We start from the raw sequence: 21,109 nt of genomic DNA, 5'->3' as shown, positions 1-21,109 counted from the left end.
ACAGCTCTTGAGGACTGGTAAAAAATAAAATACTATTGAAAGTGAAAATAATTTAGATTTTATGCCAAAGAAATGTCAATTCACAAAGTTAAAGCCCTAACAGTTTACATCAAGCCGCAGTGTGTAGCTGGTGTGTGTATAACCAGTGTAGCTTCCCCATGAAAGGCTTTGTGTGCTGTTAAACAATTCTTTTCATTTTTTGCTGACTGATGGAGCTGTTCCAATGAAAAATTCACTCAACACCCCTCATTCCAGAGCCCACAAGTGGGCAATTCATCCCTAGAGAATTGTGATACCTGAGAGAACAAGGTCCTGAATGACCCAGTCAAAGGTTGAAGTTTGCATGCTGTTGGTTGAGTTGATGGTCTCCAGAGCCCTTTCCCAACCAGTTTCCCCATGATTTTGCAATCCCTGTGTGATGCTGCCCAGCTGTCAGATGAAAGGTTCAGCTTTCCGCCACGATCGGCTGCACGCTGGATATGTCGGTCCTTGCGGAGTTCCTCTGTGGGGGTGCCTGTGCCGTCTGGCACGTGCTGCTCCTCCTGCAGGGGCAGTTCTCAGGCTTGGCCCGGTGGAACAGGGGGGAGAGGGGCTGCAGAGCGTGGCCCTGCGCTGAGCTCCGGCGGCGGCACACGCACAGCAGGCAGCGCAGCTCCGCGCGGAAGCTCTCATTCAGCCAGCAGTAGATGAAGGGGTTGTAGCAGGTGCTGCTCATGGCGAACCAGTGGAAAGCAAAGTACAGAGCGTTGCTGCTGTGGATGGCCCTGCAGGAGAGCAGCACCACGTAGCAGTTGAGGGGGAACCAGCACACGGCAAACACAACCACCACCACCATCAGCATCTTCAGCGTCATCTTCTTCTTCCTCTGGTGGGCATAGTATTGCTCCATGGTGAGGTCCCCGATGGCGTTCCTCAGCCACAGCTTTTTGGCCACTATGGTGTAGGTAATGGAGATCACAAGCAAGGGGAGAACGTACAAGAGAACAAACGTAGTCAGGTCCAGGTACTTCCAGAAAAGATCAGCAGGAGGAGGGAAGCTGGGGAGGCAGACCATTCGGATGGTTCTGTTTCTGGAGATCAAAGAGAAAGAGCTCTCAATTCCACTAGCAGCTGCACACATCTGAGGACAAACAGCCCAGACATTCAGACAAGTTTCAGTACAGGTACAGGTGGCAGAACTCATTTGATGTCATAGGAAGGTGCCACTTTCAATGGAAAATTTTACTCTAGGTCTGACCTTTGGCTCCAGTGAAGGTTATCTTAAACAAATCCCCAGGAAAAGAAAGAAATCATCCATATTGGCATCCGTATCCTCTGCTGACAAAGGGGCTCTCTCCCCTGTGCCTGCCCCAAGTTACCTGGTTGAACCTCTGAGCCCAAAACAGCTAATGAACCAACCTGGAAGCAATTCCATTGATTTTCATTGTCCCTTTGTGACAGACACAGCACCCATGTGAAGGGACCTAAGACTTCTCTGTTTTCACCACCCTTTCTGCTCTAATAACATGGATGGAGGGGTGTGGCCTTGGCTTATCTGGGGCTTTGCAAATATCATACAACAAAAAATATGTAAATGTCTTACCCAATATAAAACCTTGTCAGAGTCTGATAAATGGCGTGGGGCAGTGAGAAGCAGCTGGCCATGACCCAGATGATGATGATGCAAATCCCTCCTTTCACCATGGACATGCGTGGCTTGAGAGGGTGCATGATCACCTGCAGAGAACAGCAACTCCTGAGGATTTACAGTGTCTGGGTCACTCTTTGAGCCCCGTCTTGCATGTGACATGCAGCAGCAGCTCCACATCTCTTCAGTGTTAAAAGGCAGAGAGACTCACTTTGCAGGATTTCAGGGAGCACAAGGAAAATGCACGAAGTTGAGTGTGTATTGGATGTTACTGCTGGCCCAGAGCCTGAGCACAGATTCTGTGTGACCCCTCAGAGACTCCAGAGATCACGGTGAGATCTCTGTAGAGCTATATGCACTCTGGAGGATTACCTTAGGCAATGAAACAGTAATTAAAAATAGACCTATCATGCCATCCAGATGATCTCTTGGCTGATGAGGTTCTTCGGTATTTTATGCACGTCATTTCTAGTCCCATTATAAATACCTTCTTAATCAAGTAGTACAGCTCCTCCAGAGTATCTGTCTGCTATGGAATTTCTCAGGATTAGCAATATTTATAGAGGCAATTGTTGGCTTCTCTTTAGTCCAGGACATCTCCTCACTTCTGCCTTTATCTCCTTGGGCCATACTAATTCATTCCAGCCCTGAGGAACCCCCTCCACTGAATTTAAGGGCATGTATTGTTTGCCCTTAATTAAACACTTATTGATACCAAGCCATGCCTTGCAATCAACCCAGAATCTACTGATTAAAATGAATCACTGTCAAAGTGCTTTGATTTCAGGAGCCGTAATATTGCACATGAAATGGGCAGACTGTCAAACTCTTTGTGGTAAAAGGGACAGAAGTAGCTGATTTCTGCTTTGGCAGTCCCCGTGATTCTCTGACACCAGGTGGAGCCAGTTACTGGTCTGAAGTTCATCCAGCCACGGCATTTATCACCAAGTTGCTTTTCTGTAGCAACTGTTTCAGTGACTCCAGCACTGCAAGAAATCCAAACTACCTGAGAGTTCACCTTGATGGATCTGGCCTCCCAGCACTCAGCACTCATCAGCTAAAAAACAAATTACAAACTCTGTTTCACTCAAGGAAACACTTCAGTCTGTACTGATTGCTTGACTTGAAAGTTTTTCCTGGCTGGTATCAGGGCTGGAGGAGGAGAGAATTTATCACCTTGAGCTGGATGAGTTAACACAGTTCTTACTGTTTCCAGCCTAAGGCAAGGAATGGGGCAAGCATCAGAACAGACTCTCATAAATCTGTGTGCAGAGATGGTGTGGGCTGGCTGATGTTTGAATTCAGCACTCATTCCCTGTGCTCTGAGGCAGGGCTGAGGAGGGCAGGGAGCCCACAAGCCCAATGGCTCAGGCAGAGCAGGGCTGGACCAGGCTGTCTGACACTGATCTGAGTTTTCAGAATCTCCAAGAACAGAGACTCCCACTAACCACAACCTCTCTGGACAGCCCATTGCAGTATTTCATCACCCTCACTGTAAAAAACACGAGTGTTTTGTCCACTGCCATGGAAGCTGGAGTTCTCCCCTCTGTTCCCTGAGTCTCAAAACAGTGCAGGTTTCAGGCACTGGGATTTGAGGAGGAAACAACTGTGTATTTAGCACATTATTTTGCAGCAAGCACAGGAGCGGTGTCTTCAACATACCTGGTGCCGGTCCAGTGCGATGGCAGCGAGGGTGAGCACAGACACGTGGACAGAGCAGTACTGAACAAACCTGCTGATGTGACACATCAGCTTTCCAAACACCCAGGTGCTGCTCACAAACCTCACCTGGAGAACAGACAACATCAGATTAAGAAGAGCAGTACTGAAGAGAAGCAAATTGGCTTCCCAAGTGCTTTAATACAGCTTCCTGAGGCTTTGGAGGTGCTTTATCCTCCTTTTTTCCTAGGGAAACAATGACTGTGCAAGAGGGTCTCAAAGTGAGGTGAGACTTACTGCACTGTGCAAACCCATGGCTTGAGCAGTGCTCTGTGTATGTTGTGTACATGTGTGCACTTGTAAATTTACCATGGCCCTTCTGAAACACATAAAGAAATCTTAGCTCTGAGGCTAAAGCTCTGCAGGGCACACTAGGTGCCTCCCAGAAAACATTATACCTTTGGATGCTGAAAGCTGCACAGTCTCCAAACTTAGTGAGAGAAATCCATGGAATCCATCTCACCTGTTCCCAGAGAGGTCTTACTGATGATGGCTTTTCTGCATAGGAGAATGTGCCAAATTGCCTCATTACCTTGTTATTCCTGACTGTGTAATATTAATTACAAATTAATGTTACTCATTTTCCTGCAGATTAAGCTAATTTGAAGTAAAGTATATTTACTACAAAGCATCTGTCCACAGAAAATTAGACTAGCTAATCTGTTTTCAATTAGTCTAATTAATTTCCCTGTAGGGGTGACTCTTGCAGCATTGACTGTCACTGAACTGCAGCAGTGTGCTGGATCTCTGGAGCTGGTGCAAAGCTCATTCCTGAGAGAGCTGATAGAAATTTAATTACACGTGCCCAGTGTGTGGCTGTTTGTGTGTGAACACACAAGAGGGCACCAGGCTCTCCCTGAACAAATTACAGAATGCAAATCCCATCAGAGCAAGGCAGAGAAGTGCCACCAAAGAAACAGCATCAGTTTAAGAAAGGATGAATTCCAATAACTAATTCAAAACCTGCTTTTGGAAGGCTAAAGAGTGCTCTGGGCAGGGATGAAGCAGGAGGATTTTGAACTGGAGTGCTGGGTTAAATCCAGGAGCAGAGTCCTGTGTACAGGGCATGTATAGTCTGTGACAGTGGGGCAAGAAATAAATCTTTCATTTTTCCCACCTCATTCATTTAATAGTCTTTTATATAATATATTTATAATATTCTTTTATCTCATCTATATTTTAGTCACTGAAAATAAGAAAAGGACCATTAACCCCAGGAAGCACTGTCTGTAGTGGCCGAGGGAGGGACATGCCACCGACACTGTTCAGTGCAGCCTGAGCACTTCCCTGAGATGTTGCACAGGGACTGACCTGGTTCATGTTGTTTCCATAGGAAACCAGCCATTAGCTGGACTTTCTTGTGTCAAACTTGTCCTCACTTCCTTCCCCATGTACAGGCAAAAAGAGCTCCCAGATCTGTGCCTTGCCCAGGCAGAGGGGGAAGGCTGCAGCAGAGAGAGCCCTGCAATGGATTGGAGGGGATGTGAGCCCCCAGCTCCGCTTGCTCAGGGGGTCTTTGGGATGGGGGCCATGACTGCACCCTCTCCAGGAGGCAAAAGGGGAATGGGGGCAAAAGTAAGTCTGTATCCCAGCCTGGTCCCTGCCCCTCAATCCCAGTGCACACAGCTGACAGGCACACACACACACTGGCTGGACGGGGCTCACCAGTGTGAAGGGGGTGTTCAGGGTGGTGATCATCACATCAGCAACAGCCAGGTTGACGATGAACAGGTTGGTGGCAGAGTGCATCCTCTTGTTCTTGATGACCACGTGGCACACCAGGATGTTGCCAAAGAGGGAGATGCAGATGATCACAGAGTAGGCGACGATCAGCAGCGCCTGCACTGTCCGGCTCTGGGACTCGCCCTCGTACTTGGCTCCGCTGTCAAAGTCGCCCAGGTCCTCCAGGTTCAAGTCACTGTGGAAGAAGGACTGGTTGGGGAAGCCATACAGTGCAGAGAAGAAGCTGGTGGTGTTGTGGTTCTCTGCTCTCCAGAAGGGCTTGGGCATGTACTGCAAGGGGAACCAGGTGTGCTGTCTCATGGCTGGGGCAGCTGAGCCCTGGTTCAGCCACACTCGTCAGCGCCTTCTGCCAGCTCAGCTGCTAAAGCCAGTGGTTGCAGGAGGGAACACACACACTTGCCTTTTCAAAATATGCCCCATGGTTGCAAATTAGAGAAAAGGATTGATAAATGGGTCCTTCTGCCTGTACTAGGGACACATCAGCTTCACCTCAGAGGCTCCCTGTAGGCTGTCCTTAAGTCCCATATGTCCCCCTCAGAGATGCTGATTCAGAGGCTGAAATATCAGAGATCCCCAAACACTTTCTCTCTGCACCAAGGAAGAAATCTTAGTGAATAATTCCTTTTGGGCACTGTTCTTCTTCAATCTGCAACTTATCCTCAGAAATCTGCTTTAGTAGTTCTCCACACAGTCCTTAATCCATCACGTTTCTGTTTCCCAAGAGTTTTCAGAGCTTGGCAGAAACAAAAAATCAAGGGCTGTCTTTCGCTCTGCTTTCCCCCCTCCAAGTATCTCTGACAACTCAGTGAATCTGCTTTGCTGAGCAGCAGAATGGTCCCTGTGTTCCCTGTGATATACACAGCTGCCAGATGACACACTGCACAGGAAGGAGCCAATGGCAGATCTCTTCCCAGTTTTTCCTGAGGTGTATCACAACCCACACGTGGGCAACAGCACAGCCTGACATGTGCAGATCCAGAGAGCAGCAAAACATAGAGAGAGGGTGGATGTGCTATGATCTCCCCTGTCTGCTCTCTGCTCTTCTCTGGACCCCCAGCACAACTGCTGCGTGGGGATGAAGCATCTTCACTGCTCTATGGCACCTCTCTTTCTCTTCATCCCAGAGATTTAGCAGAGAACATCTGAGGGCCTTGTGCTTGGCCCCAGCCCCTTCCTGCTCTCATGTGGTGCAGAGGACAGAGTGAAAAGTGAAATGCAATCTGACAATAGGAGCAGCAGCCCTGCATGTACAGGGGGCACTCAGAATGGCCACTCTCTGCATCCCGGCTGGGCTGGGGTCTGTGCTGACCCCGGGGCACTCAGGCACCTCTGGCATCTCTGCAGCAGCCTGGCAGAGGTGCAGGAACACACAGGGCTCCATCCCTGGGCTCCTTTGCTGTATATGGCCCCAACAGGCCCCTTTGCATTTCCCTGCCTTTTCCCTGCTGTGCATCAGGAGGGAGAGGGGGCACAGCAGCACTTGTGTTTTGTCCACTGCCACAAAAGCTGCACTTCTCCCCTCTGCTCCCTGAGTCTCAAAACAGTACAGGTTCCAGAAACTGGGATTTGAGGAGGAAACATGCACATGCATGAACCCAACAGCAGTGAGATGTCCCAGGTGCTAGAGGGGGTGACTCTCATCCCATATTCCTGCAGAACAGATTTATTCTCTTGCAGGTACAAATACTTCAGCAATCACACGCTGGTTTGCTGCAGTTATTATTCACTTGCAAACATTCTGAGATGGTCAAAGCAGGATTTGGGGCTCATAATGCATTGGTGCTGGCTCCTCTCAGGCAGACAGACAAAGCATAGGAGAAATGCACTTTTGCCAAGCCATCCAGGTGAATTGTGCCACCCCTTGTTTCTGTAGAAGATTTTTGGCTTGTTGACACTACTTGAGACACAAATTATTGGAAATTTTCATTTTTGTGAGATTATTTAGCATTCTCCTTGTTAGTAGTGCTCTTTTGAAAAGAAATACCAGATTGCTGAAATGTCATTTGAGATGCATATCCACCTTCCGAACAGATCTAATGTAATCTCATCAGCAGATCAATGTTGATGAGGGCCAGAGAAATCAGAGCTATACTATAAAAATTCAGATCCTTGGGAACATTAAATCACCAGATTTCAAGCATTTTCACAGGACATTGCCATGGTGCATTGCCTTTGCTCATGGAGGCCAAGGGGCCTGTTGGGAACAAGTCCCTGAGCTCAGTGGGTTCATGGAATCTTTCCTCTACTTCCCTCCAGGGAGTTTTTCCTGCCTGACAGAGAGAAGTGAGATAATTCAGCAGTCACACTCATTGTACAGCATGTAAAAGCATCCAGGGTCGAGGCTGCTTGCACCTGCACCTGAATTTAGGCTTATTTTAAGGAAATTAATTCTAAAGACATGATTCATCTCCACTACTGGACAAAATTTATTGATGAGGCAAATCATAATAGCAGTGGAGATTTTCTCTGCAGGCTGTTACTACAGGCTCAGTCAGTACATGCTTTCAAATGCTTGCCCGTCTGCTCCCACGAAGATGTACAGAAAATGCCTTCATCACTGGAGTATTGAGCTCAAAAACTGAATAAAGTTGTCCCCACAGGTCCCTGCAGATTGTTATGTTTCATATTTATGAGGTTTGTAAAGACTTCACAAGACGGCAGATGGGAAATTCTGTGAACCCGAGGCCACTGCATTAAAACTTTCCCTAATGCAGATATTCCCATCATGTTCCAGCTGCGGATTTTTTGGGTTTCTTGCCTTGGTCTTCTCCATCCATCCTTCCCTGAGCTCCACTCCTGATGCTGAGTGTGGGGTCCCCATGTCATCAGGAAAGGAGGTGAGAGCTGCTGGAGATGAAGTGCTGCTCTGCTTTGGGTCTGCACTCAGGACCCCCAGAGCTGATGCCCAGAGCACCCGCCAGGAGATTCCAGCCTCTGAGAGAATCCTCTCCTGCCAGCTGGGAGCTGGGATCCTGGCAAAGCTAAACCAAGGTCTGCTGCTGCAATAATCAGATTTCTGGGCTGAAAAAGAAAGTGTCTCTGCTCTGCCATTCAGAGCTGAAAGCAGCTGGAAGCAGGCAGGAAGTTTCAGTGCCTGAGCCTCATCCAAAGGGAGAAAATTCAACAGCTGAAATTGTCAAGTCCAAATGAGGAAAATTCAATTCAATGTGTTTGTTGCATCATTCACCTTCTTGCAAGACTTCTCTGCCCTAGAGAGTTTCATAGTTTACTTTTTTCTATGTGAAATAAAAGTTTGATAAATAACAGAAACAACAAGAGCTATAGAACAACCCTTGACATTTTATTTCACTCAAAAGGTGTGTTAGAAATAAAGGTCTGGATGTTCCTTACATACCATGAATCTGCAACATTTTCTCTTTTCATATTTGCTTTAATGCACTTGGGACACTGTATTCTTCTCCATTTGCAATGCTTATTCCTGCTTTTGTGACTCAGAAAACGTGGGACGAACAGGAACAGGAATTTTACAGGACATTTCATGGACTTGATCATAATAAATAACCCACATTTGGTGATGACAGAGTGAATACCCCAGTAATACACTAAATAAAGCAGCTCTGTAATTCAGACAGGTGCTAACCATTCAAAACCACACTACACACCATGCCTTTCTGTGCAGGTGAGCCAAGGTTTGGCTTCTGGGGAGGGAAAATTCTGCTCAGCTCCAGCAACACGAGGGTCATCTGTGTGTTCCTCCATCCCACTCACATCAATCACTGTGTGCTCCCTCCTGATATATGGGAGCCATTGCAGCTATAACCCAGCTTTTACAAAACATTTTCACTTAATGAGGGCAGACTTTTGGGCAAAATCATAACATTTACCACTCTTAGTGTGGTCAATTTACCAGTCCCAATGGCTCTTGTTTTTTCCCTGAGAAAAATCCCTGTTTGGGGGAAAAATGTGGAAGGAAGCTGCTAGGCACAAACTGTCTCTGCCAGATACTGAATTATATCCCCTTGAAAGAGAATTTGAGGTTTTATTCTCAGATCTTTCTTGGAAGCAGTGTAATTGGATTCTCATGCTACAGACAGACAGAGGGAACAAACAATGGAGGACATGTGTGGGATACCAGGGTGCTGATGCTTGACTTAGGAGCTGGAAATAACTTCTTCAGACACACTAGGCCAGCCTTTCTGCAGTGAAGCCTGACATCAGAATTATTCACAGTGAATTACTGGGGAGGAGCTGCATGGCCTTGGGGCCAACTGCTGCACTGTAATGGACCATGTCCTTTCCTAGAGAGCAGCCTGGCTTAGCTGAGTGTCCCGAGAAACTCCCCAGGGCCAGAGGAAGAGTCAGCTCTAGCTCAAAACAATGTACCTGGCAGGTTTACCACGACTTCTCTACTGTAGCTGCAATTATTTCTAATTCCATGTGCCAGACACCCAGAGAGGAGCAGCACACAGAGCAAAGCACTTGAGGAGGGCAGAGGCAAGCTGTTCTCAGCTGAAAGCACAGAGTTCTATTCTAAAACTTCAGTTTATTCCCCATGGCTATCCAATGGCTGTGAGGTAAAGCCAAGGGAGTCTCTATTGGCTCAGGACATGGAATTAGACATGCACTAATGCAGAAGATTGGCCCTTGGCAAAGAAGGCTCAGCAGACACAGAGGAGACAGGATGTACAGGGGAGGTGACATGGCAGCTGTCACTCCTGGTCCCTCAGGAGACAGGAGTGAGCACTGCCAGGTTCAGGCAATGTTGGGGGTTTTTCACTTTTTAGAGGATTCAATACCAGGAGAAAAAGGCCAGGTGGATTTTCCAGGTGGGTTGTTCCAGAGCCAGCTGACCCTGGCAAAGGGTGGGCAGCTGCTCCTGAAGCCTCTGTCAAGCCTTTTTAGTTTAGTTTGAAGGGAACACCTCTGGAAGGAAAACTCCTTTGAAGTTTTGAAAAATAACAAAAAAAAAAAAAAAAAAAAAAAAAAAAAAAAAAAAAAAAAAAAAAAAAAAAAAAACCAAAAAAACAAAAAAAAAAAAAAAACAAAAAAAAAAAAACAAAAAACACAAAAAAAAAACCCAAAAAACCCCCACAAAAACAGACTGACTATAGAGCAGCTAAAGTGTTCAGACAGAAATCAAGAGCCAGGGTCCTTGAATAAGTGATGCAGAAGATAAAGTATGATTTGAAAGGAAACACTTCTGAAGACAGGGATGCCATGAGCCCTGAACATACCCAAAACCCACCCATGAGCAGCAGCTTTCTTTTTGAGAGAGTGACTGGAGAATAGGTGATATTCTGAAAAAAATGCTGGTTTTTCACTGAAAATCTGAATGAAAGCCAGGACATAAATGCCATCACCAACCATCTGAAGTTTTAGCTATGGACAATATATTTTACCTCATTCAATTAAAAAAAAAAAATTAAAAATACTTTGCTATATTTCAGGAGTAAAGACTTCTCTAAATTAATAAAATTTCCAACTTCAGTCTCTCAGCCCAGAGTTCAGTTGCTGAGTTTGGGCTCTTGGCACAGAGCTGGAGGAGGCAATGGCTCCAGGGGACGTGGCCCTGATCAGGGGTGCCTCAGGGAGGGCAGTGGTGCTCCAGGACAGTGAGAAACAGAAAATGGCCTTGTCTCAGGTGTGGGAGGTTGGCTCTGGCAGCAGCTCAGCCAAGAGATCAGCCCTCACCCCACCTGCCAGCACTCATCTACTCCCCAGTGCCCTTCACATCATTGCCAGTCTGGGCATCTCCCACTGGGATTCTTTTGCCCTTAAAGCATTCACAGCCTTTTTCAGTGCCTCTTATTTCCTCTTGGATTTTGTTTGTTCTTTTTTATTTCTTCAGATATTTCAGGGGCTAAGTTTTGGAAACACTGATGATGATTCCAGCTTGGGTCAGTTTGCATTCCTGGTATGAAAAGCATTTCTTGCATTCATTCCCTTCTCTCCTTTCAACTGCCCTTTATCTGACAGCTCCAGGAAAAGCAGAATTATCCATGGCTTTGTTTTCTCTCCTTACAGCCCCAGCTGCACTCACTACAACTCCTGGCTTGTAAGGGGGAAAAAATTTACATGTACTTTTTCCTTTAGATGCCAGCTGCCACGTTCCCAGATGATCTGTGAATGCCCAAATCTCTTCTCAACATCCAGATTTCAGGGGCAGAGGCAGCACACACCCCAAAGACAAACCTGTCTCTGGCACACCAACACATTGGTGCCCCTCCTGAGAGCCCTCCTGATCCCTGGGCCCCAGAGGCTCCTTGGCAAGCGCAGGAGTGATGTCAGTGCTCAGAAGTGAGCTCCAAACAAGGGCTGGGGCTGGAGGAAAGCTTGGCAGGATCCTGCTCAGCACTGCTTGCTGTGCAGCAGGGGCACAGCTGGTGTTAAAGGAGTTTTGACCATTTCCCAGCCCAACCCTGCCACCCTGTGCCTCAGCACCTCCTCACAGGGATGGAAACCAAGGGCAGGGCTCAGGGTGAAATGCACAGCCCCACTGCTGCCCTGATGGAGGGGTGATGGCCCTCATAGCTCCTTCCTCTCACTGACTGACCCATTTCTGAGCACAGACCAACTGCAGCTCAAAACCAGCTGCTCTTACGGCACAATCACCTGAAACCTCCCAAAACTGTGCTGTTATGTAAAATTACACAGCTGCTACCCTCTCTCCATAACATCCCAGCCTTTCTTCTCTTTGCCTGGTTGCTGGTGCTGGGGGAAGCCAGGTGGGTGGTGTCAGCACTCAGTTCAGGGAAACTGAGAGCCTTGGGAGGGGCACAAACCTGAGCCCAAACTGCTTGGGTTTGGCTTTGGGTAGTGTAATAGGAGGTGGTCTCAGAGCAGCTCTTCCCAGCTGAGAGCAGAAGCTGGGCACAGGTGCCAGGAACCACCCACCACACCCCTGCTGTGGTCCCACAGCTCCCACCTGGCAGCTCCAGCCTGAAGTGAGCACAGTGCAGGTGGCAGCAGCTCGGTCTGGAGGGACTCCATGTAACACTTGGATTTGAAGGAAGGCTGGGAAGAAAAGAAGCTGAATGTGTATCCAGGAAGGGATGTTTGTTTGAGCTGGTCCTAAAGATAAAGATATATTAGAAAAACTGCAAAACCCTTTGGAAGTATCCTTTTTCCTCTTCAGTCTCAGTGTGTCTCCTGCTGCAGAGGTCTGATGCTGGCACCAGGATACAGAGCTGTGGCACCATCCCCTGCCCTGGCACAGCCCCCTGTATGGGGGGACTGCACTTTTTTCAAGGTACCATCAGTAATTTGATGAGGTGACTTGGCAAAAGTGTGGGGCATTACAGGGGGTGTTTATATAAATTACTGTGTAGAAGTATTTTTAAGACAGAAGAGCGAACATCCAGGTTGAACCTTGCTCTCTGCCCATCACCTGCCCAGGGCAGCCAGGGGAGCTTGGGGCACCACAGCCTGAACTGCCCACTCCTCACCTGGGCATCAGGGAGCTGTGGGCACCAGGACACCCAAGGAATGGGTGCACTGACCCTCCTGCAGCTCAGCCTGAGCACGTGGCCAGCACATCCTCCCTGCTGCTGCCCCAGCACTGACCTCAGCACTGCTCTGCTGACCCTCAGCTCATGACAGCACCAGGAACCTCTGCAGTCCCAACACCATCACCCCATCAGTCTCAAACTCTTCTCCAGTAAACCACTTTCTCCTTTAAAACCTTTCCCAAAACTTTTTTAGTTTCCAAGTTACTGGTAATTTAAAGTTCTGGTCCATACTGTAAACTGACAGTGATCAGCAGAGTAGAAATTATCTGGTCTTGTTTTCTCCCCAGCACGCAACATTCCACATTACAGAAACACAAATACATTCCAGATGAATTACTTGGCAGTGAAAGTGTAATGAGACAGCCTTTGTTCTTCTTTATTTCTATGTAACATGAGTGACAGGAGTATGGGGAAAAAAAAGAAAAAAAAAGGAAAAGAAAAGAAAAAAGTCAACCTCACCCAGCTAAAATAAGCAAGAGACAAGAACATCTTCATGTGTTCCCTGTTAAGCTGAAGGAACACAGCTCAGCCAGACCCACTGGCAAGTGCTGAACCCTTCACTGTCCTGGAACTAACAATAAAGGAAAAAAATGTTCTGAAGGACAGATAAAGCCATTCCAAAGGACTGAATCACGGAGAATGGGAGTTCCTTGGTGCAGGGAACTAGGGAAAGAAAAAAGTGTCTGAGTCAAAGTATCCTAAAGGCTTTGCTTGATGAATCAGGCTGATGAGACCTCACCTGCTTCCAGAACATATTTTTTAAGGTAATGTCATTCATTTCTTTCATACTGGAGAATGTCAAGGAGGAACAATGCCACTAAGGCTGCATTCATCATCACAACTATTTTCCTTCAGAGACTACCATTGTATCTGGGCTCTCAGCTTGGAAGAAATGCCTGAAAGGAGATAACTGAAAAAGAGAAAGAAATTAAGTTTGAGGTTGTATTACCTCTTTTCTAACAGTCAGAATTTGAAAAGAAATACAGAAAATACAGAAGTCTATGAGAAGGTTTCCTGTGTGTGAGGTTTTCAACACAGACTACAAATTCTTTTTGTTTTGTTTTGTTTTTTTTTTTTTTTTTTCTTTTTCTGCTGCTGTTTACTTTAGTTAAGGACCTTCTCCTTAGGCTGGACAGATTTGGGCATCAATCAAACACAGGCAGCTTCTCTGAGGGCTTCCATCTCCTCTGGTCAGCAATAGATCATGGCTGCAATTGCAGCTGTCCTGAAATCAGTTGTGGGGGAAGATGCAATTTGGGAGCCAAATAATCTAATTTAGAAATGTTTCTCTCCAATCACTTAGTGATTTGGTTTGGGTGATTACACATCACTCTGGAATGGGAACACTGCGTAACAAGGGAGAAATACAGGAGGGAAAAAAAGAAACAAGGGAGAAAAAAACCCTGACATCCCAGCAGCTCTAAAGGTGCTGAGGACTGCCCCAAAACATAGAGAAATGCACTTAATTTTATAAAAGTAGCTTAAAAGTCTACACAGCTATTCCTGTCTTTAGCTCTAATCCTGATCCCTTTAAAATGAATGGTATTATTATTGTTTGTGTTTTCCTAAAATTTCCCAGAACTTAGCCCCATGAATGTTCAAAAATAATGAGCTGTTTGGGAACAGGCTGTCTCCTTTCAGCACCTCTAACACTGGCCAAAAAGCTTTTATGAACCTGGGTACCTGATTTGCACATAAATCTGACCTCCAGAAGGTATTATGAAATTTTAATTATAGTCCATCTGAAGCAAAGTGGCCCTGAATCACATCCAAACTTCTCCCATGCTGAGCAGAGGATTTTGTGCCTGGCAGTCTTACAAGCCTCTTCTGCTGCCAACTTAACAGGATAACACTCAAAAACCTTGAGAGCCCTGAGTGGAAGTGGCTATTAATTACAAAGGTTCAATTATCAACAACAGAATTGCTGAACCTCAGACCCAGCACAGCAGGTCTACATGACCAAATATCGTCTCTTTCTGAATCACTGGAACATTTGCATGAGTCAACCTGAAGCAAAACAAGCAGCCCTGCACACAAAGGATGCCTTTCTGTCCTCTGATCCATAGTTCTGCTTTGACCCATGCTGGGCAGGGACTTTGGGAGCCACTGCTGAGCAGCTGGAGCTGTTGCAGGGTGAAGCAGTTGTAAGCATAAGCAGCCAGCCAAATTTGCAAGAAAAACACTGAAAACATCCCCATGTGTGTGAAACAAAAATCAAAAGAAACTACTTCTGCACAAGCATCTGGTTTAGGATGTTTTGTTTGTTGTAGTGTCTTTTTTGCCACAAGAAAGCAGGCAAAAGCAGCCCTGAACCTCTGGCCACCACCTTGCTCCATCTGTTACTAATCAGCATCTAGGACAATATGACTTTTTTCCTGTTTTCTGCGCAGCCAAATTCCCAGAGCTTACACACAGGACATGGAAGGTGTGCTAATGTCTGTGCTAAATGATCTGACAGCAATGAAAATACCTCAGGCTTTGTGAGGAGCATCAGCACAAACACTGATGTTTTGAGAGTGCACTGGCAAGGGCTGGGGGTGGTGACCCAGGCCTGGAATCCACAGTCCTGAGCTGGGGCCACTGCCACAAACCCCAGATAAACAGAGGAGGTTGAGCCAGCACACAAACTGCAATTCACATTCCTGACTGAGGCTCCTTCGGGACCCTCCTTCCTTGCAAAGCTCTGATTTCCCTCAATCAATTCTCACATTCCCTCTCTGTGCTGTGCTCCAGCCTGGGCTGATCACGTTTGCCACAGCCAATATCAGTGTGACACACAGCCAGGAGCAGCGAGGGGCTCACTCTGCAGGAACAGAACAAATTACTTCTGTCTTCACAGAGGTTTGGCATCGAAATGTCGATGGAGCAGGTAGGCAACCTGCTGAAAAGATTTTTTCTTATCACACAAAACAAACCAGGATGTCAGAGAAGCCCACCTGAGTTCTGTCATGTGTGGGGTTGTGTCCTGAAGTCAGGAATTTGTTGTGCTAGGTATGAATCCAGTTAAGGTTTGTTGCCCTTCTAGTCCACACTGTGACATTTATTTGCCATCACCTTAAGACATACAGGGGTTCATTGATTCTCCTCCATTTGTTTTAGTAATTTATGTATCTTTAGCCTACAGAAAGCTGGGTCATGACTGTCAGCTGGCAAGACAAGGACAGACCCAGAAAGGTGCAGGACATGTTCAGAATGTGCTTTCCAACTTATTGCCATTGCATCAAAATCCTCATCTGCTCCCTGATCCCAGACTCTCAGTTACAGGACGTACCTGTACAGTCCAGGTACAGACAGGTACAAGATCCAGATGTGGCATTGCCATGACAACACTCTTATAAAATGGATTTTCTGTTCTTCTGAGACTCAGCATTCAGGCAGAAGCAGCAGTAAAGCTGGGTGCTGCAGGAGACTCAGCTGCTCAATGGAGTGTGTAGAGCAGCACCAGGACACCCTGGGAGAGGGGGTCAGTGGGACAAATCCTGGGGAGGAGGCAGGGATGGAACCCTCAAAGCAGCTGGTGTCATGAAGCACTACTGAGGCAGTGAGGTTATGGAAGGGTGTAGCCATGATATTTTCTGAAAAATCATTTCCTTAGGAATTTTTCAACCGAGAAGCTGAGAGGCTTCAGGAACAAAATGTAAACAATGGTTATCTGCTGCTGTGGAATGCAACAGGTGGAGCTGCGATTGATCTTATGTGGTTGTTTCTAATTAATGCCCAATCACAGTCCAGCTGTCCAGACTGTCTCAGTCAGTCACAAGCCTTTGTTATCATTTCTTTTTCTATTCTTAGCTAGCCTTCTGATGAAATCCTTTCTTCTATTCTTTTAGTATAGTTTTAATATAATATATATCATAAAATAATAAGTCAACCCTTCTGAAACATGGAGTCAGATCCTCATATCTTCCCTCATCCTCAGACCCCCGTGAACACCACCACAGAAGGGCAGATAAATGAAGCAGCACAAAGCAGCCCAGGGAAAAGGATGCACAGGAAAGCCCTAACAGAGCATGACTGGGAAGCTAAAGAGCTGTCAGAGGTCACAGATCAAGTGCAGGAGCCACGTGGCTCAGGACACAAGAATTGGATGATATTGATTGAATATGGGCAAAGTCTGAGGAGGTGCTTGGTTTGATTGGGCAATATTTGGGCAAACTGAAATGAGAAGAACTTTAAATCTTGGTTCCATTTTACTGGACTATTAAAATCCCACAAATTAGGATATAATTTGTGTTTCAGCAATACTGATATCCCCCTGGGTATTGAATGAAATTGCTGTCTGAAACATGGGGTGAAATACCAACATCACCTACTTCTATTCAAATTCTTAGAAAATTAAGGAGCAGCAGCAATTTACTCCCAAAGCCTTTTGAGATGCCAGCTGCTTCCTGACAGACCCTGAGGTCACAGCATGTAGGCACCAACCATTATGCTAAGTGATGCCCCTGGGCATTTCAAGCACTGTGTTACTGTGGCTCAGCTTGATGATTCCAGATCCTTCCCCACAGCCTCTCCACTTGTAACCAGTCTTCAGGCTCTCAACTTGACTGAAGATGATAACTTACCCTGACAGTGATTTATCTGAGTTTCTCAAAGCATTAAAAGCTGTGGCCCAGTCTCCCATCCTCTATCACTGCAGACAGTAATTTGATGCTCTGCTGGATGATCAGCCTTTTGGGAGTTTGCTGGCTAATGAAACACTCCTATCAGTTTTATCAAATCTTTCTAGAGCTTCACCCAAGGGAAATCACAAAACTCTGCCACAGCACCAGTAATCCATTTCCCGGGATGGTCCTCATAAAGCAACTGTGAAACCTGGTATTTTTACACCTAAAATTTGCCTTAAGTCTGTGGGTTCCACTCACTGAGGAGCCAAGAGGATCCATTTCTGAGCTGTGCATCTGGAATATTAACAAAGGCATTAAAGCCATGGCTCCTCACCCACTGGGCTTCTCAGACTGGCAATTAGCAATGCCAGGGGATCCTGGTCAGTTCTTCCAAGCTAATCCACAAAACACCCCCAGACCAAAAATCTCTAAAGGCTGCAGAGAGAGAATCATGAGCCACAATCCATTGTGACACAAGACTTGCAGCCAGACCTTCAGAGGGAGCAAGGATGGGCAGGGAGGAGCTCACAAGGAAAGGGCAGCTTGGACTTGGCTGGCAGCTTCACTTAAGGACCATCTCTGGCCCTTCCCAGGCAGCTGCCTTGGGTCTATGCCAATGACTGGACAAAGGGACAAACTCACATTTCAGTTACTGCAGGTTCTAGCCCGAACCTAAAAGGTCGATATATTTTTTTAATAGTTTCAGTCATATCTCGTAAAAATCAAATTAATCATTCTGGTCACATCAAAACAGCTTTGTGAACTGAAAGGATAATTTACATTTTCCCCTGTGAAGACTTCAAAAGAAAGAGGGTAGTTTTGACATAAATCTCCTTCAGATATTCAGAAAGTAGAGCTGGAATGCCTGTTCCAGCTTTATTGCAGCAAAACCTTTCAGTTAGGAAATGTGCATTGACATTTTTGTGAAACAAGAGATCACAGCTTAAAGGCATGACATGCCTTCAGCAGTGGGAAATGGTTTTAAATGCTCAGCTTTGCAAGGAGCTCCATGTTCAAGAGTGTGGCCAGACCCTGGTGCAGGACAGGAGCCAGCCACGGGCTCCAGGGCTGGCAGTGGGTAACAGAGCCCTCCTGTGCAGCTGCACAACCTATGAGGCCCCTCCCTGGTGGCTGTACAGCCCTTGGAATAAGGGATTGTACACTGGGCTGGTGCAAAAATCCAGGTGCATGTATCCAGGAACATCAGTAGGCAGGTTTATAGCAGCATGAGCTCGAACATCTGTGCCATTGAGCAGATAAATCAAAGAGCAGCTCTTCCCAAGAAAAATTCTTTCTTTTGCATTGAGAAAATGAAGCAGAAGGGAAGTTTTCTGAGGTCACATGCCAGCTGTAACCTACTGAGCTGTATATTCACAGGGCATTGATGAAAGGAGGTTGAGGATTGTTTCAGCTCTAACAAGCTCTCCTGGCCCTGCTGGAGCACTGCAGAGCTCACAGCTGAACAGTCACCTCCTCATTCCCATGCTGCTCTCACTCCTTGGCTTCTTTTGATGTTTAACAATATGAGAGTCTGCAAATTGGACTAGTCACAATTCTCATGTTCAGCCTTGTACCAGAGGCTCAGTTTTGATAAGCCCATCCAAATCTGGCTACACATCCCTTACCTCACTGGCTCCAAAGAGCAACAACCTGGAAATTTTCAAAAGGATGGGAGGGAACACCAAACTTAGAGGGACTGACACTTCAAAGCACCCACACCAGTGGCCTCTCCTGCATGTTATATTTTGCTTTAGACCTTCCTACATTTGGCAGTGACATGGGGAACAGAACTGTCTCACTGCCAGCCCCATTCCCTCACAGAGCCACTGCAGTCCCAGCAGCAGGAGCCCACGGGCAGGCAGGGACACACTGCGCTCACTTCCACCCCCAGCTTTGCTTTGGGCTTGTTTGCTTCTCACCAAGCAGGGCAGCCTGACCCAAAGAAGATGGCTACTCTTTACTTGCCTCTAAAAAGGAAACATTTCCTTGGAAGAAAATAAAAAAAACTAAATATGAAAAATGAAGATCCAGTAAGGAGGTCTTACAGGCTGGGTTTCTGTCAGCTCCTTACAGTGACAGACTGCAAAGCTTCCCATACTGACACACACAAAGTAAGACAACTTCTTTGTTATACTTGATGACACTGAATAAGAGAGTACTTCTCTCTCCTGTGCCTACCAGACATGCAGAGCATGCACTGAACTCTTTTACACAGCAAGTTCCCTGCCCACACCTTCTTCCAACAGCCTGAACTCCTTTACTGTTTCCTTGTGCGTCCTCAGGGATAGATGACTGTTTCATCTCACCCATCCTTCCCACAGTTAAAGAATGCAGAATGAAACCTGTCTCTCAAGAACACCAAAGGATATTAGGTTTACAAAGCACCTGGTGAGCAACATATTTACTTCCCCAAAATAAGAGCAAATTAACAAATTGATTTCCAAGACAGGCTGGCTTTGATTTTTAACACCATAAATGCTAATTTCAGCAACAGCTGTTTGATCAATCTCATGCCCAGTCCTGCTCTTCTCACATCCCAGAACAGTCTGTGACTGAATTTATTGATTGTTTCCAAGTGCTGCAGCAGGTCTGGTACCTCGTGTGAGCACACTGCCTTATTCCTGCATCCCACATCCCAGACTCCACATATGAACACACCAGATGCAGCTTTTTCTTCTGCTCAGATCCATCCTCTGATTTTACCTTGCAGATCCCCTTGTTTTGGCAACTGTTGTGCCAAAATTCCTCTCCCCAGGCAGTCTGTGAGCACATCACTCCAGACTTGCCATCATTCCTATAATTGCTATGCCAACAAAATTGCAAACAGGCTGCACAGCCAGTCTGGATCACCAAGAAATTTATGTGTTTCTGTTTTGTCCAAAGCTTTCCCTTGAGTCTTCTCAGTTTGAGGAGGAATTGGTGCTCACAGGACACAGCCCTCACATCACAGGCTTCTCCAGAGCCTGCCCCCACCAATGTTCCTCACAACCCCTGCTGGAGAGGACACCTCTGCCACTGATGCTCCACTTGGCCCATAAAACATTACACTGGAGGAATTTTGGCAGCCTGCTGTTTATGGAACGTGCATAATCCAGCTCCTAACCCTCTGCTGCCCTGCTTGGGGCCAGCACCCAAAGCCCAGGTTGAGCCCAGGCTGCAGAGCTGCAGGAAGGGCAATCTCCCTGTTCTGCTGCCCTGAAGCAAGGGAATACATTCAAACTCACTCCTTTGTCTCAGTTCAAGCCCAAAACATTTTTGATCTATTTTTTAACAAGTCAAGGGGTAAAAAATAAAATAAAGGCTTCTTTCTTCATTCTTATTTCTCATGTCATAGCTTCTAAAATTCCCTGCAACTGATGGGTTTGGAAATCTCTGGTTTGCAGTAGCAACTGAACCAGCCTTGAATCTGAGCAAAGTTCATCCGTATTCAGAGTATTCAACAGCCCTCCAGCCCCTCACCAGACTTAATGAAGTGTAATGAAAGAAAAAGAATGAGCTTTGTCCTCACTGCCAAAGGAAAAGGCAGCTGGAAATATGCAGGGGCTTGATATGAATTGAACATGATTATGTATGTGATAACCACTGTTCTGAAGAAAATGGTGCTGTTATACCTAAGGAGCCCTCAGCAGGCCCTTGTAATTAGAGCCACTTAGCTGCTTTAATTGCCTCTGAAAGCCACCCAGAACAGATTGCTTTTATGCTCTTTCCATTTTAAAACCAGGCACAGAAATATGGAGGCACTAACCTGCATCCATTTGGGTAATGGGGATTCAGGGGAGGGAGCTGGACAGGTATTTACAGGGAAGGGCCCAGTACTGGACCCACAGGGCAGGAGGATGTTATGGTGATGTGTGGGCACACTGATGCTGGAGAATGGCTACCACAGCCCACAGGTGAGCTACAGAACTCTGGTCCCACCACCCACCCCCAGCAAAGAGCAAAAG

General features: G+C 46.5%; 1 protein-coding gene across 1 annotated transcript; it reads right to left on the bottom strand.

The window, feature by feature from the left end:
* Positions 1 to 445: 445 nt before the first annotated feature.
* LOC131563987 (G-protein coupled receptor 83-like) lies at positions 446 to 5,389 on the bottom strand. The gene is made up of 4 exons (XM_058814237.1): positions 5,012 to 5,389; positions 3,290 to 3,415; positions 1,583 to 1,716; positions 446 to 1,070 (listed from the first exon to the last, which is right to left on the bottom strand). The coding sequence occupies exons 1-4, from the start codon at positions 5,387 to 5,389 to the stop codon at positions 446 to 448; spliced, it is 1,263 nt and encodes a 420-aa protein (XP_058670220.1).
* Between the last annotated feature and the right edge of the window lie 15,720 nt (positions 5,390 to 21,109).

This window comes from Ammospiza caudacuta, chromosome 14 (genome assembly GCF_027887145.1).
Source record: "Ammospiza caudacuta isolate bAmmCau1 chromosome 14, bAmmCau1.pri, whole genome shotgun sequence".
Classification (NCBI taxonomy): domain Eukaryota; kingdom Metazoa; phylum Chordata; class Aves; order Passeriformes; family Passerellidae; genus Ammospiza; species Ammospiza caudacuta.
This window is presented reverse-complemented; position numbering and strand designations above follow the sequence as displayed.

Bases quoted from the DNA above. Each gene is read 5' to 3' on its own strand.
- LOC131563987 (XM_058814237.1), bottom strand. From the start codon at position 5,389: ATGAGACAGCACACCTGGTTCCCCTTGCAGTACATGCCCAAGCCCTTC. The intron at 3,416-5,011 runs GTGAGCCCCGTC...TCTGTTCTCCAG, and splicing joins TGAACACCCCCTTCACACTG to GTGAGGTTTGTGAGCAGCAC. The intron at 1,717-3,289 runs GTATGTTGAAGA...TGTTCTCTGCAG, and splicing joins TCGCACTGGACCGGCACCAG to GTGATCATGCACCCTCTCAA.